Source organism: Apteryx rowi, unplaced genomic scaffold (assembly GCF_003343035.1).
Source record: "Apteryx rowi isolate R43461 unplaced genomic scaffold, aptRow1 scaffold_199, whole genome shotgun sequence".
Classification (NCBI taxonomy): Eukaryota; Metazoa; Chordata; class Aves; order Apterygiformes; family Apterygidae; genus Apteryx; species Apteryx rowi.
The window spans coordinates 96,997-109,617 of record NW_020448296.1 but is presented as its reverse complement, the minus strand read 5'-3'; the positions used below and the strand labels follow the sequence as shown (position 1 = coordinate 109,617).

At 36.4% G+C, this 12,621-nt stretch overlaps 1 protein-coding gene across 10 annotated transcripts in view; it reads left to right on the top strand.

The window, feature by feature from the left end:
• Positions 1-12,621, top strand: part of CEP192 (centrosomal protein 192) — a 75,522-nt gene that overhangs the window by 25,908 nt on the left and 36,993 nt on the right. For all 10 annotated transcript variants that reach the window (XR_003253033.1, XM_026063068.1, XM_026063074.1 and 7 more), the window contains exons 18-26: positions 1,808-2,699; positions 3,710-3,858; positions 4,694-4,924; positions 6,384-6,509; positions 6,891-7,034; positions 7,232-7,295; positions 7,958-8,097; positions 8,223-8,315; positions 11,292-11,407. Coding sequence is in view for 9 of the 10 variants with exons in the window: in XM_026063068.1 (XP_025918853.1) it covers positions 1,808-2,699; positions 3,710-3,858; positions 4,694-4,924; positions 6,384-6,509; positions 6,891-7,034; positions 7,232-7,295; positions 7,958-8,097; positions 8,223-8,315; positions 11,292-11,407 (1,955 nt within the window). In the remaining variant the exon portion in view is untranslated. The remainder of the gene's footprint in view (positions 1-1,807; positions 2,700-3,709; positions 3,859-4,693; positions 4,925-6,383; positions 6,510-6,890; positions 7,035-7,231; positions 7,296-7,957; positions 8,098-8,222; positions 8,316-11,291; positions 11,408-12,621) is intronic.

The window sequence follows — 12,621 nt, the reverse complement described above, 5'->3', positions numbered from 1 at the left end:
TTTTTTGTGTGTTTTTGGTTTTTTGTGTGTTTTTGGTTTTTTGTGTGTTTTTGGTTTTTTGTGTGTTTTTGGTTTTTTGTGTGTTTTTGGCCTGGAGCCATCTTACCTCAGATACTGGTGCTGAATGCACTTTTAGAGTGTTGTAACTTGCAATTTACTTTCCTGCAACAATCCAGTGGCCCCTGTCTTGTCCTTTCCCCTTCTTTCACCCTCCTTCCCTGACCTCCCAAGTCCTACTTGCTTAGTGTTGAACAATTGCTTTGTACTGCAAATGCTCTGTGCCTTCTTGTACAGCTTTTTTGTTCCTATGTCAGAGATCTCTAGGTACAGCTGTTCTAAGCCAGGGCCTGATTCTTCTAATATCAGACTGTCAAATTTGGTTTTTGAAACTGCTAAAATGGAATCAGTGATCTGGGTATGCTTTGCAAGAGAAATTTAACCTCTGTAGCATATCTAAAGAATATTTTCATTTCTGAATCTGCAGAGGAGCTACCTAGAGTTCCATCCGCTGTATTGTAAAGTCTGATAAGCGTGATGCCAGTTATGAAAGGGTGGTTCCCCTACGATCAATTCTTCCTCCAGATAATCTGTACTGACTAGCACCATTAATATTGTTACTAGTCATGCACAGTGCATGAGAGGGGTGTTCGCTTCTGTTCTTGACAGCTAACTCAACAGGAAGTTCCTTCAAACATGTTGTGTGTATGTGTATTCGTGACTCATACTTTTTTCTCCTGGTTTATTTACCAGTACAAACAAGAAGATTCTGGGTTTGAGAGAAACTGAGAATGTGGATGAGGTGGGCTCATTCCACCTACACCATGCATGTTTGCCAAAATGGAAGGTCTCTGGGCTTGAATGATTTCTTCGTGCAAGTGGACAAAAAAAGAAAGTGTTTGGATCAGTGCATTTTTATGTATCTCAGACTAATCCTTTTTGATTTAGTGATTTGGCTCAGGATCCTTCAGTTCATGTTTTTGTTCTTAAAGAAAAAGCTGGCAAGGATGACTTTAGTGGAGTTATCCTTGTTTTTAACAAATCTCTCTGTTATTATTTTACCATAATTTACTGCTTTAGTTCCTCAGCTTTTACTAAGAACTCTGCCCAAGTATAGATTTGATATGCTACCAAATCTGCTTTTTGTTAGTGGGCCCTAACACTCAGGGATTACTCAGATCTAAGTTTCTTCTGACAAAAAATGAGAAACACCTTTGCGTTACTTCAACAAAGTTGTAAAGAATGGGGAGAAATGTAATCTATATTGCTCTTGGATGCTGCTATTTAGGGCTGATTCTTGCATATTTAAATATGAAAATCCTCCTATATTGGACCCAAAGACAATAAATAAGAAAATTGTATTTGTTTCTCTCAATAAATTAATTCACTCATTTATTCATTTATTTTTTAATAATAGTGTCTATGAATCTGTCAGTGAGTCTAGGAAGCTGCCCCCATTTTTTTTTCAGGGTACAGTTACTTTCCCACAGAATGACTTCATAAAATCATAAAGTCAAATATTGTTGGCTCTGTGGAAGCTGTTTTAGCTGCTGGTAATTTCAGAGAGCAGAACATTCTTCTGGTATTTATTATTGGCTAGAATGTGACTTTAAATARCAAGCAGCTTGAAGTTAACAGTTTTTCTTTTTTGGGTTGAAGAGCCACAGATGTTACAAAAGTAGAACTGCAGACCAGACTTGACAAACTTCATCATTTACATTGAATGGCAATGTCAATATTAGTCTGTCTTGCTTTATGTACCCTGTTTTTCCTAGAATTTATAATTTATATATTATATTTGTTTACCTAGAGTGAAAATGCCAGTGAACTGAGCACAACAATAATTCAAGCCAGCCCAACTCCTTCGCTGGAACATGAAAATCTAAAAGACTACTTGTGTCAAAGAAATAGAAAAGGAACACAATTTATTATTGATCAGAAATCAGAAGAAAAAGAACCTCTAAGTCTTAAAAGTAAACTTGAAAGTGAAGTATTGGGTGAAAAACTGTCCAAGGAAGGTTTTCCAACCAATGAAAATCAGGTTGCATCCAATCCTTCAAATGTAACATCAAATCATAAAGAGTTAGACCATGTTAAATCGGCTTTACCAAGTAAACCATGCATCTTTCAGCCACTGTCTGATAATGTTGATAAACCAGAAGTGTGGCAGGATCATACAAGCAACGCACAGAGACCAGGATTACCATCCTTAAATGTATTACCCATATATCCTGGATTAAGCACTTATATTCCGTTAAATCAGAACTCATCTGATGAACAGTATGTTCCTATTTCAAGCTTTAAGTCCCATGTCACTGCTTCTGAGAGTCAAACAAGTTCATCTGTTCCCACATTGCTTACGGGACGTTCACTTGCAACAACTCCATTTGCACAACAGCATCTGGGAAAAATACCATCTACTGGAAGTACGGCTTTGTCTCAGTTTCATGGCAGCAGCTCTGCAGGTTTTGGTCTTCCAGGAGGGCTTCCTGGCTCTGGTATCCCAGCAGGACATGTTCAGAATCCAGTTACTTTGGGAATTCCTTTAGGTCCAAATATTGGTCCTGGATCTTTGGGTGCAGCTTCACTTTGTAATCTCCATTCTGCTTGGAACAAGAATATCTTAAATATAAAATCATATACTGGACAACCTTTTGGAGTTGGTAGAAATGAGTGGGAGTTGTCAGTGTCACCTGGTTTTGGTAAGACATTTTTTAAAGTACATTTAAAATATAGCTGTGGACATAAGTGGCTAAAATGAAAATGGTGAGATTACAGTAAATAAAAATTGACTACTGAAATATAACTACAACTATTCTTTATGAAAGCTTAATATTTTAAAAAAGGTATTCCTAATTTTCCGTATTTAACAATGTTTTCTGAATTCAATAATCTTCTAACAGTCTCAAAGGATATGTTAGTAAAGAGGCTAAATTTCAGCATTCTTATGTTTTTGTGTTTATTTAAAAGATCCAGCATTGTCTTTGATAATCATGAGGAAGAGAAACTCTAGCTGCAGGTCAGGCTGGGGAGAAGACAAGACGGATCACACACTTGAAATTCAGTTTGATTTTAGTTGGAAAGTAGAAGGCATTTCTGCTCTTGCCAAACTTGGTATTAGCAGGCAGTTAAACCAAAAAAAGCAGGAGGAGGGTGGAAGGCTTAAGCCCTTTTCTGGTTATAAAGGGCAAAGAAGAGCTGCCAGTTGCCTTTGGTACTTTATGCATTTTCTCTGTATCTTGACTTTCATCTAAACCAAAGCAATATAATTAACTTTTTCATTTTAAAGAGTTTTTGTTTTGTTTTAAACTATGATCCCTTTAGTTGTTTCTGCGCTTTTTTTTGGCTAGTTCTTTGAGATGAAATGACAAGCTAGTGGGACAGAAGGTTTGCATTTGTTAGTGATTCACCTCTGGTGGTAAGGATTCTGTGGTTTTTTTGATCTTTTAAAATGAATACGATTACTGGCTTTGAGCAGGTTCTTGTGTGTTTGCTTTTTTTTTTTTTTTTNTTTTTTTTTTTTTTTTTAATACAGTTTATAGCTTATTTTCTCTGTATTGAACTGTAGAAGTCAGAATTTTATCATCGTTGGTTTAAGGAAGCATTTGTCAGATGAGGTTACGAACTTGACATAACGACAGCCTGAGTAGCCTGTGGTTAATGTCTTGCTTCTGGGTGCTTGCAACTAACAGGAGCATGCTTTCTTCCCAAGGACATGTGAAAGTACCAGAAGAATTGAAGTTTCCTAATGCTTGTTGTGTGGGAATTGCCTCACAGACGACTCTCAGCATTTTTAATCCAACTGAACGGTGGTTGCAGGTCAGCGTTGGCATAATCAGTACTTCGGTTAATGGGGAAAAGGTAAGACTTTATTAAAAGAAAGTTGTGAGCCTAATTCTATAACCTTATCAGAAGTCAAACTGTAAAATTGTAGCAGATTGCAGCAGACTGCATCATGTGTCCTTCCAGGGGCATGGCTTCTGGTTTTGTTCTCAGTTCCTCTGAATAATTCCTTAAAAAAAAAATAAATCCACAATAGTGTGTGTGTGTACACATGAGTTAAGATTTCTTCCTGTTGTATTTATTTCCCTACTCACTCAATATCATGAGGCTCTTACATAGCTCTTCAAACCTGAGATTTATTTTTACTACTCTGAATAGCTTAGTATTGCTTGCAGACAGTCACTCCTGCTTGCAGACTGTTTGTGAATATGTTCAACAAGAAGCTTAAAGGCATCTGCACTAGGATTTACTGGTGACCTTTCCCTTACTCTTCTCCCTCCCCCTCCCATTTTTGATAGGAAGCACTAAGTCAGATTAATTGTTGTTGCTATTGATCTTTACCAAAATCAGGTTCTTAGCTACAAGCTCCTTTTCAAACATAACACATACTGTGATCCCAATATTAATCTCTACCACTAGATGCTGGATAGAAATCACAGCAACTTTCAGGCTGAGTCGTGGTTTTAACTCTTTTAATTTAAAACCAAATGCAACATTTGAATGATACGGAAATGGGACATAGATATGAAGAAACAGTAATTAATACTGCRCAAAAACATGTACAAAATCGATGTGCTGAGCAACGGTTACCAGATAAATGTATGCTGTAGGTGTTTTGAGGAAGCTGTGCTACAGCCCTTTTGCCTGAGAAATTGACAGAGATTTTTTTGTTGTTTGTCTGTTTGCTTTTCAGATGGATCCTGTGAAATACCAGTGTCTTGTGTTCAAGAACAAAACCATCGTAGGACCCCATTCTACTGATGACCTGAAAATACTTTTCTTGCCTTGTCATTCGGGAATCTTTCAGTGTATTCTCAGTATTGCATCTTGGCCGGTTTCTGCAGATGCTGAGACAGTGGTTCAGGCAGAAGCTTTGGCAAGTAGAGTAGTTCTGACAGCAGTTGCTGAAAATCCTAATATAGAAGTAAGTAGCTAAACATGTTTTTTTGTTGGAATTTTATGAATAGTTTAATGATACTGAAAATAAATTGGAATGCGAGGTTGTTTGTGAAAGGAACCAAGTATGAAGAATGAGAGTATTTGGGAGAGCAGTTATTAAAAGCTTAAAACTACTTAAGTAGTTTTATTTGTGGAAGGGCACCTTGCTGTGCATGAAGAATTATTATGCAAATGTCTGATAATAATGAATTAAAAGATACTACTTTTTCATTATTAGAAGAATTAGGTGAGATGATAGGATGAGAGCTTTAACATTTGATGCTTTCTCAGGATTTGTTATTGGCTATGTTAGATATTACCAGGCATCAAAATATGACAAATAACAGCATTCATTTCCAGTTCTAGGGATTTTTGTATTGGTTTTTGCATGAAGTAGCTTTTGTCTTGATTAGTTCTTACTTTCAGTTTATATAAGGGTCAAAGAGAATATTTTCTTAATTCAGACTAGCTCAAAATTAAAAATAACTGGAAGTATAAAATATTTTCTTCATCTTCTGTCTTAAGAAGAATAACCAAGTGCGAGAGGGTGTGATATTAACTCTAAGAATTAAATTTGGCTCTGTGTAGTCCTAAATTTAGAGTTATTGTGAGGCAGAAACGTGCATGATGTCACTTTCCAAATGTGCCTCAGGACAATATGTTATAGTCTGAGACCTTGCTGACAAAAGTTAAATTCTCAGTGCATTAACCACAGATAATTTTTTTCATTTTAAATTGATTTGTTAACCTTTTTTGGTTAAACACAAATTTTAAAGTAATTATGTATGAATGAATATACTGATTTTTTTGTTTTCATGCTCTTCCATAAATTTGAGTTTAATATTCAATGCACTTTTCATAAGTTTGGCAAAAATCCATCATTCTCAATGTTCTTCATGGTGTAGTTTGTTCAAACTTGCTTCATGTTTAAATTAAAATTAAACCCTATACTATATATCTGCATTTTTTATTCTATTTTTGAGGCTGGGAAAAGGCTGTATTACAAAGCCTGTAAACAAAGGCTGTATTTAGCTGCAGATTACAGTGCTCAAGTGTTCTTATACTAACAAAAATTAACTCCTCTTTACTTATTTTCCTAAAGTTTAAATAGAAAAAAATGTTGCAATTGATGTTTCCTACTTGCTAGTAATARTCATGGCTTTTTTTTTTTTTTAAACTTTAAATTAGCCAAAATAATTTGACTCTGTACTGGGTTTTGATGGATAAATATTGCACTGAATTTGATTTAATTGATTCAGGATCAAAGGAAACTTTTTTTTTTTTCTTACCTTTCAACTCGGATAGGAGGAGTGTATTGTATGTGAATATAGCGTTACAGGATGGAGTAGGTGAATAATATCTTTAGTGTCCTGCTGCCTTCTTGTGGTAGTGTGTTCTGGAAGCTTTCCTTCCTTCTTATAAGTGTTGCTTTGCTTTAAAACCAGGTGGAAACGGGAAAAACAGATTGCCTGGATTTTGGTGACTTGGCTTCTGGCAGTTGGAAGGCTCTTCCACTAAAACTTATCAACAAAACCCATGCTTTTGTGCCAATTAGACTTATTATCAATGCAGTAAGTACAGCAAACTTCCTATTACAAAAAGTTAACTTTTTGTAATATTTAATTTTAATACTAAGAAACTTTATGGTAACTCTCATTAAGAAATATATTCTTAATATTAGATGCAAAATTCCAAAGAAATCTAGGGTTAGTAAGAAAAACAAATTTTGCAGGGTGAGGAGCCTGATTTAGCTATAATGGTACCTATAAGAATGCTTCTGGGACAGTTGAACCTTGCCTGGGGCATGCCAGCTCAAACTCTGGGCTCGTCTTTGGTTGGTTTCTTGCATTTGGAACATCCAGAGCTTGCCTTGTGTTTCTCAGCTTTGCCAGCCTGTTATTATTAATGACAGTAGAGGATTTAATATTTTTAAAACTGTATTTCATTGACAGAATGCAGTAGCTTGGCGTTGCTTCACATTTTCCAAGGAACCAGTTAATCCTTCTAATGAACACTCCTTCCAAATGGATGCAGTTTCTCAGATAGCAGCTCCATCAGTTGTAAATCATGTGATACATGCAAGCTATGATGGACAAGTGAGTAGTTCATAGGTCACTGATTCTTATAGCTACTTACTGTCTGAAATGACAGTTCTGGATATCTGAATTCGCAATAATAATTGCTGGGGAGCTACCGATATGAGCAATAATTTTTTGTCGCAGTAACTGTTGTGTTTTTTCTTTTCAGTAATTCCTTCACCCCCTTAAGATGAGTCAACTGATTTCTTTTTCAGGATCCTGAAGCTTTAACAGTTTGGGTTCTGTTCCATGCACCTAAGAAACAAATTTCTTCTTCAGGTATGGCAATTTGATTTTTTCCTTTTAACTAAAAGTATATTTGATTTTTTTTTTTTTAATGTATGCATGCTTTAGAATTGCAGAAACAAGCTGCAAATTTGAAACAAAATGTTTCAGCTTTGGTTTGTGTGTCCTAATACTTCAGGTGCCATGTTCAGTTTTAGTAACTGAAGGAGAAGGAATATTTTTGTTATTAATTTGTTGTTTTTTCTGTGCTATGTATCAGTATTAGTCTTTTAGAAGTTAACGGGGCACTTACACTTCAATATCAAGCTATACAAAGTGGTTATCTACTGTAAGATGTGTGGAATTTTCTTTACTCCTTTTGCCAAGGAAGTTACATAATCACTTCAAGAGAAAGCCTGAATGCTGGGTTGATCATAGTATAGACAAGGGATCTGAAGAAGTCTATGAGAGTTTTTGGTTTCCTAAGGGAAGTAGTGTATAGTTTATCAATCTTGTCCTTAATCTTAAATAACACAAGATCTTAAATAAGATCATGTGAGACCTGCAAAAATTGTTGACTGGGTAAGGGAGAGTTTCTGTTGATGTCCCTGCTGAGGGAAGGGTTGGGAAGTATTGATGTGAGACTCAAATTCATAGGAATGGCCTTTGCTGCTGGCAGACTTGATTGGTTTTGTCACTTACGGAATTGCTCCTAGATACCTTGGGTCCAGCAGATGAATTCTTGGCAAGAGTTGATGTGGAAGTGGATAGTCCAGGACCTAGTAGTGTGATTAAAAATATTCCTCTTCGAGCAAGAGCTGGAACAGCGAGGATACATGCTCCGAAGGACTTACAGGTTTGAGTGGATTTATGAGGACAGTGTGTTTTAAGAATACTCTGCCTCTTACAGCCTACTTCTTTTTGTATTATGTTTGTGTGTGTGTGTGTGTGTATATACATAAAAAAAWTTTTTTTTTCCAGACAATATGTCTGTCTGCTAGTGTGGGTTCGTCATCCAAACGGCAGCTGCCATTGAAAAATGCTGGAAACATTGGTGTATATTTAAAAATTAAGGTAGGTTGGCTGCTTCCTCTTGAAATCATGGATTTTGTACTGTAAACATTGTATCAAAACTAGAGCTAACCCTTGGGATGCTAGCTTAACTGTGTGGTTTCACAAAGGGGTTAACAAATTTCCAAGAGGGTGAAAAGTAGCCAAGAGGTCAGCTCACACCACTGGGAAAAACGGATAGGTGTTTTGTTGCTAAGCTTGTGTTATATTTGGTGAAAGCAGCAAATCATGTGGAGTAATGCCCATTTAGAGCAGAGTTATATTAGCATGAGGCAACATTTTTAATTTCTAACAAAGCTGCACTAATTTTCACTGGACATCTTGCCAAGTCATATATGATGCTTAGTGCTTTTCAGGTATATATGTTCTCTTCATCTGACTCTAATTTTCCTGAGAATCCATGGAAGTTATGGTCCTAGACTGAAACATAACTAGACTTATTTGAAACAAGCATTTCGAAGGCAACACAAGGAGCAATCAGGGCCACTTTTACATTTAAAAAAATAAATAAAATTGAGGGCTGTGAGGCTGTCATTTGAGACATTAAGTGAACAGAAGATCAGAGCTAAAACATGTGGAATTGGTGATTGTTCCAGATCGTAATTACATTGCAGAAATATTTTTGTGAATAACCTGAAATACTGCAGAACCATTATAGAAGTTCTTCAGAAAACATCAGCCTCTGACCTTTAGCTTCTGAACATATTTGAAGAACATGTTTTTAACTGTTCCTGAACATTTTGGTAATTGTTATAGGGACCATTCTAATCTGCTTAAATTCTGTAGTAGCAGGTGTTAGGTAACTTTTTTTTATCCTTCCTATGAGTTGAACTGATGGCACACTAGATCTATTCCTCATGGTTTTGAAATCCTGAGTTTAGTCCTAATTCACTGGGAGATGCTTAAGACTTGATTTTATTTTTTAGGTTAGCCTTGAAYTGCAAGACTAAGACAGGGTAATGAAGATTTTTTTCTTGTTTCAAATATATTAAAGCTGTCAGTATTTTTGAGAGTTGTGTGATTTGTGACAATGATCTATTTTTAGAATAGGTAATCTTGCTGAAAAAAGGTTTTGATTATTTTAGAGCAAAAAATGCTTAGCTAAGAAGTTGGCTAACTTCCATTTGTTTTAATGCAGTGACTATTTTCCCAGTTTTCAACTGAGATTTAATGGCCTAATGTTAATGGTATTTTTTTCAGATGGCTATGTTTCAGAAAATGACTTCCAGACTTGGAAATGTAGTGTGATTTTGATTTGCATTTAGTTCGGTCTCTTAAAGGCTGTATTTTAAACAAAAAGTATGACTTCTGGAGTACAGAGTTGTAGCTTTTTGCTCTGTGGCTTTATGGAAGTTACAATCAAAGGCATGTGTATTGATTTACTAACAAATCACAACACTCTAATATGCTGAAATGATATTATATTTTAGATATACTAGAAATTAAGTTTAAACTAATTGCAGTTCATGGGAAGAATATTTGCATGACCTGTGACCTGTAATGCCTTTTAAAAGAGATGTAGGTTTTCTAATACAAAAAAGTTAGTTTCTTTAGAAATGTCTTACAATGCGTCCATAGGATATTAAGGGATTAGTCCTGTTTCCAGCAGTCATAAATTGTATCCTGTGCATTCAACTAGCCATGCAGCTCATGATTTGAGCGTTCACAAGAGTGAATTTAGGAAAAAGAACTATTCCTTTTTAATGATTTACTGCCTTAAGAAAATGAGATCCATGATACAAAGCTGGTGGAAGGACAGCCCTCCATCTTTGCAGCATGACAATTCAGGTGTCAGGAAACCCTCTAGCATTAATCCTTGGTTTGGTAACATGGCTGAGCAGCATGTTCTACATAATATAGCAAGATAGTTAACTCAGAATCTGGACTTTACTCTTCCATTTTTACCACAGTTGCTACCAAATGGTGGTTTAACTGCAAACTCATCCAAATTGATGAGCTAATGGTCTTGATTGTCTTAGGGCAGCACTTCTGTACAAGCTAGTAATATCCCTCTTTCAAGATCTTCTCTTCTCCCACTGTTGAAGTTCATAGCCTATCCATTAAGAAATGCTAGCTTCTGACTTGGGAATTGCTTTTACACATAGGCATATTGTTTGGTTATAGTTGTATAAAATCCTCTCCAACTTCTGTCAGAGAAGTCTAGACCTAGAATAGAAAAATTCTGTGTCAGATTAAAAGAAAAACCCTTCTCTATCAGCCTTTGCTAGTAAGGAGCTGTACTATTTGATTCTTTTGAGATATCAGTAAACTTCTTTTTTTTTTCCCCTGCTGGTATTGTGGTACTGTTAAATTGTGATATGAGGGGCTGGAAATAGTGCTACTTTCAGAGGTTTACTTCCAACCTGGGGCCTGCTTAGTCCAAGTATTAGTGTTCTTCTCATTTTGCTTCAGAGAGTTATGAATAATGATCACAGATAACCATTGGTACTCATCATTCCTGATGATCATCAGTGATTGAGTAGGAATGATAGAGAAGTGGCCTTATCTCAAGGTTTTCTTTTTGCATTTCTTGGGGCAGAGGCCATGGAAATAGGATGCAAGTCTAACGCGATGATATTGGGCGCCAATTGCGCGATGATATTGGGCACTAATTAATATTAGGATTGGTTGGTATCACATGTTGAGACTAGTGATGTTACACTGCTACTGGCATGCCACTGTTACGTTGTACTATTCAATTCTCTGAATCTCTGTGAGGTTCTTTCAGCATCATATATGCAGTTGATGTCTTAAGATGTTTCTGTTAGAGGTTTCTCTGCTATACCATCCAACTTTGGAAGAATTTAACTTGGGCAGGAATATGTGAAAGTTCTGATGATGCTATGTATATTTAAATTGGCTGAAGTGCATGTATAACAGGGGCATAGTCAAATAGTTTTGCTCTTTGCAGATGTGTTTACTCCCTTAAAAGAAGTAACACACCCTCTCTCTCTTACTCCCTTCCCCCTTTTTTTTCAGACATCAGATCAGGACAGCTGCTTTTCTGTTGAACCTGAGGATCTTTCACTTCTTCCTGGAGAAGAACGAGAAGTGGCTGTCCTGTTTTTTCCAAAAAACTTAAAGACTGCAGAAAGGTAACATAACTGATTATATGCTGTCTTTTTTTAAACAGAGTTATTCTCGGCCTGAAGGTCATGAACAAATAGGAAGCTTTATCCATGGGGCAAACTTTGACATCAGTTGTTTTGGGGAGGGTCCTCATTCACAACAAAGTAGATATTTTGCCAGGATATACCTGCTCCATAGATTCCCTGCCTCATTTGCTGTACAGTGCTAAATGAGTAGCTCATTTTTCCATCATAGGTCAACAGGTGCCTTGTGACTTGTTTAGTTTAAATAAATGGAGCAATTCTCAAGAGCCTCTTATAAGATACTTGCCTCTAAAGTACCAAAATGCTTTAAAATATTTATCTTCAGCAGCCCCTTCACATGCTTCCCTCTTCTTCACCCCACTAAGGTGAGGGATATGTTCTTTCCATTTTACAACTGGTAAAAATCAAAGCACAGGTCAGGATCAAAGGTATTCATAAATTCTGGCTGCCAAAATTGAATGGATGTTCAGACCTAGGTTCTGCATAACACTAATGTGCATGTTCCATTTGCAGCTATAAGCATTCAAACATTTGTATGTTATTACCGATGAATCTCCTTGTTCTCTCCCAAATAGACTTGTTTGGTTCAAGTGACCATTTTGGTATCATGTAAGAGTTTTTTGGCAATGGAAGGGTCAGACTTCACTTCTCCAGAGCAGTTTTTCATTACATATCTTCCCAATTCTGCTGTAATGAAGCAAGAATGGATAAAGGAATCTGGCCAAAATATGTTCAGCTTCACTATCCAGCTTACTTGGGCCTAGCCAGTGATATTAGATGATAAGTTCTGTGCTAATGAGTATGATCCTAATGGATAGACACAAAGTGGTTAACTTTCCATATCATGCGGCCTTATGCATAACTTCTTTGCTTTACAGCCTTAAGGTACTCGGAGTTGGAATCTTTGTAGTCCACTTGCAAATGCTTGCCAAATGACTAATAAAGTAATTAAAGCAATAACAAGTGTTAATATTGCCTACTGATAATAGAGGACTCTGTCAATAGGCTTCATAGAAATTCAATGACAGCTAGACTGATGGCTCTAAGTGGGTCTCTGGTATAGTGAGTACTTCTGTCTATTCCTTACAAGCTTGATTTTCTTCCTGCCCTATGGCTCTCTTTTTTCTTTTCTCTCCCCTCTCCTCCTGCCCTATGGCTCTCTTTTTTCTTTTCTCTCCCCTCTCCTCCTGCCCTAT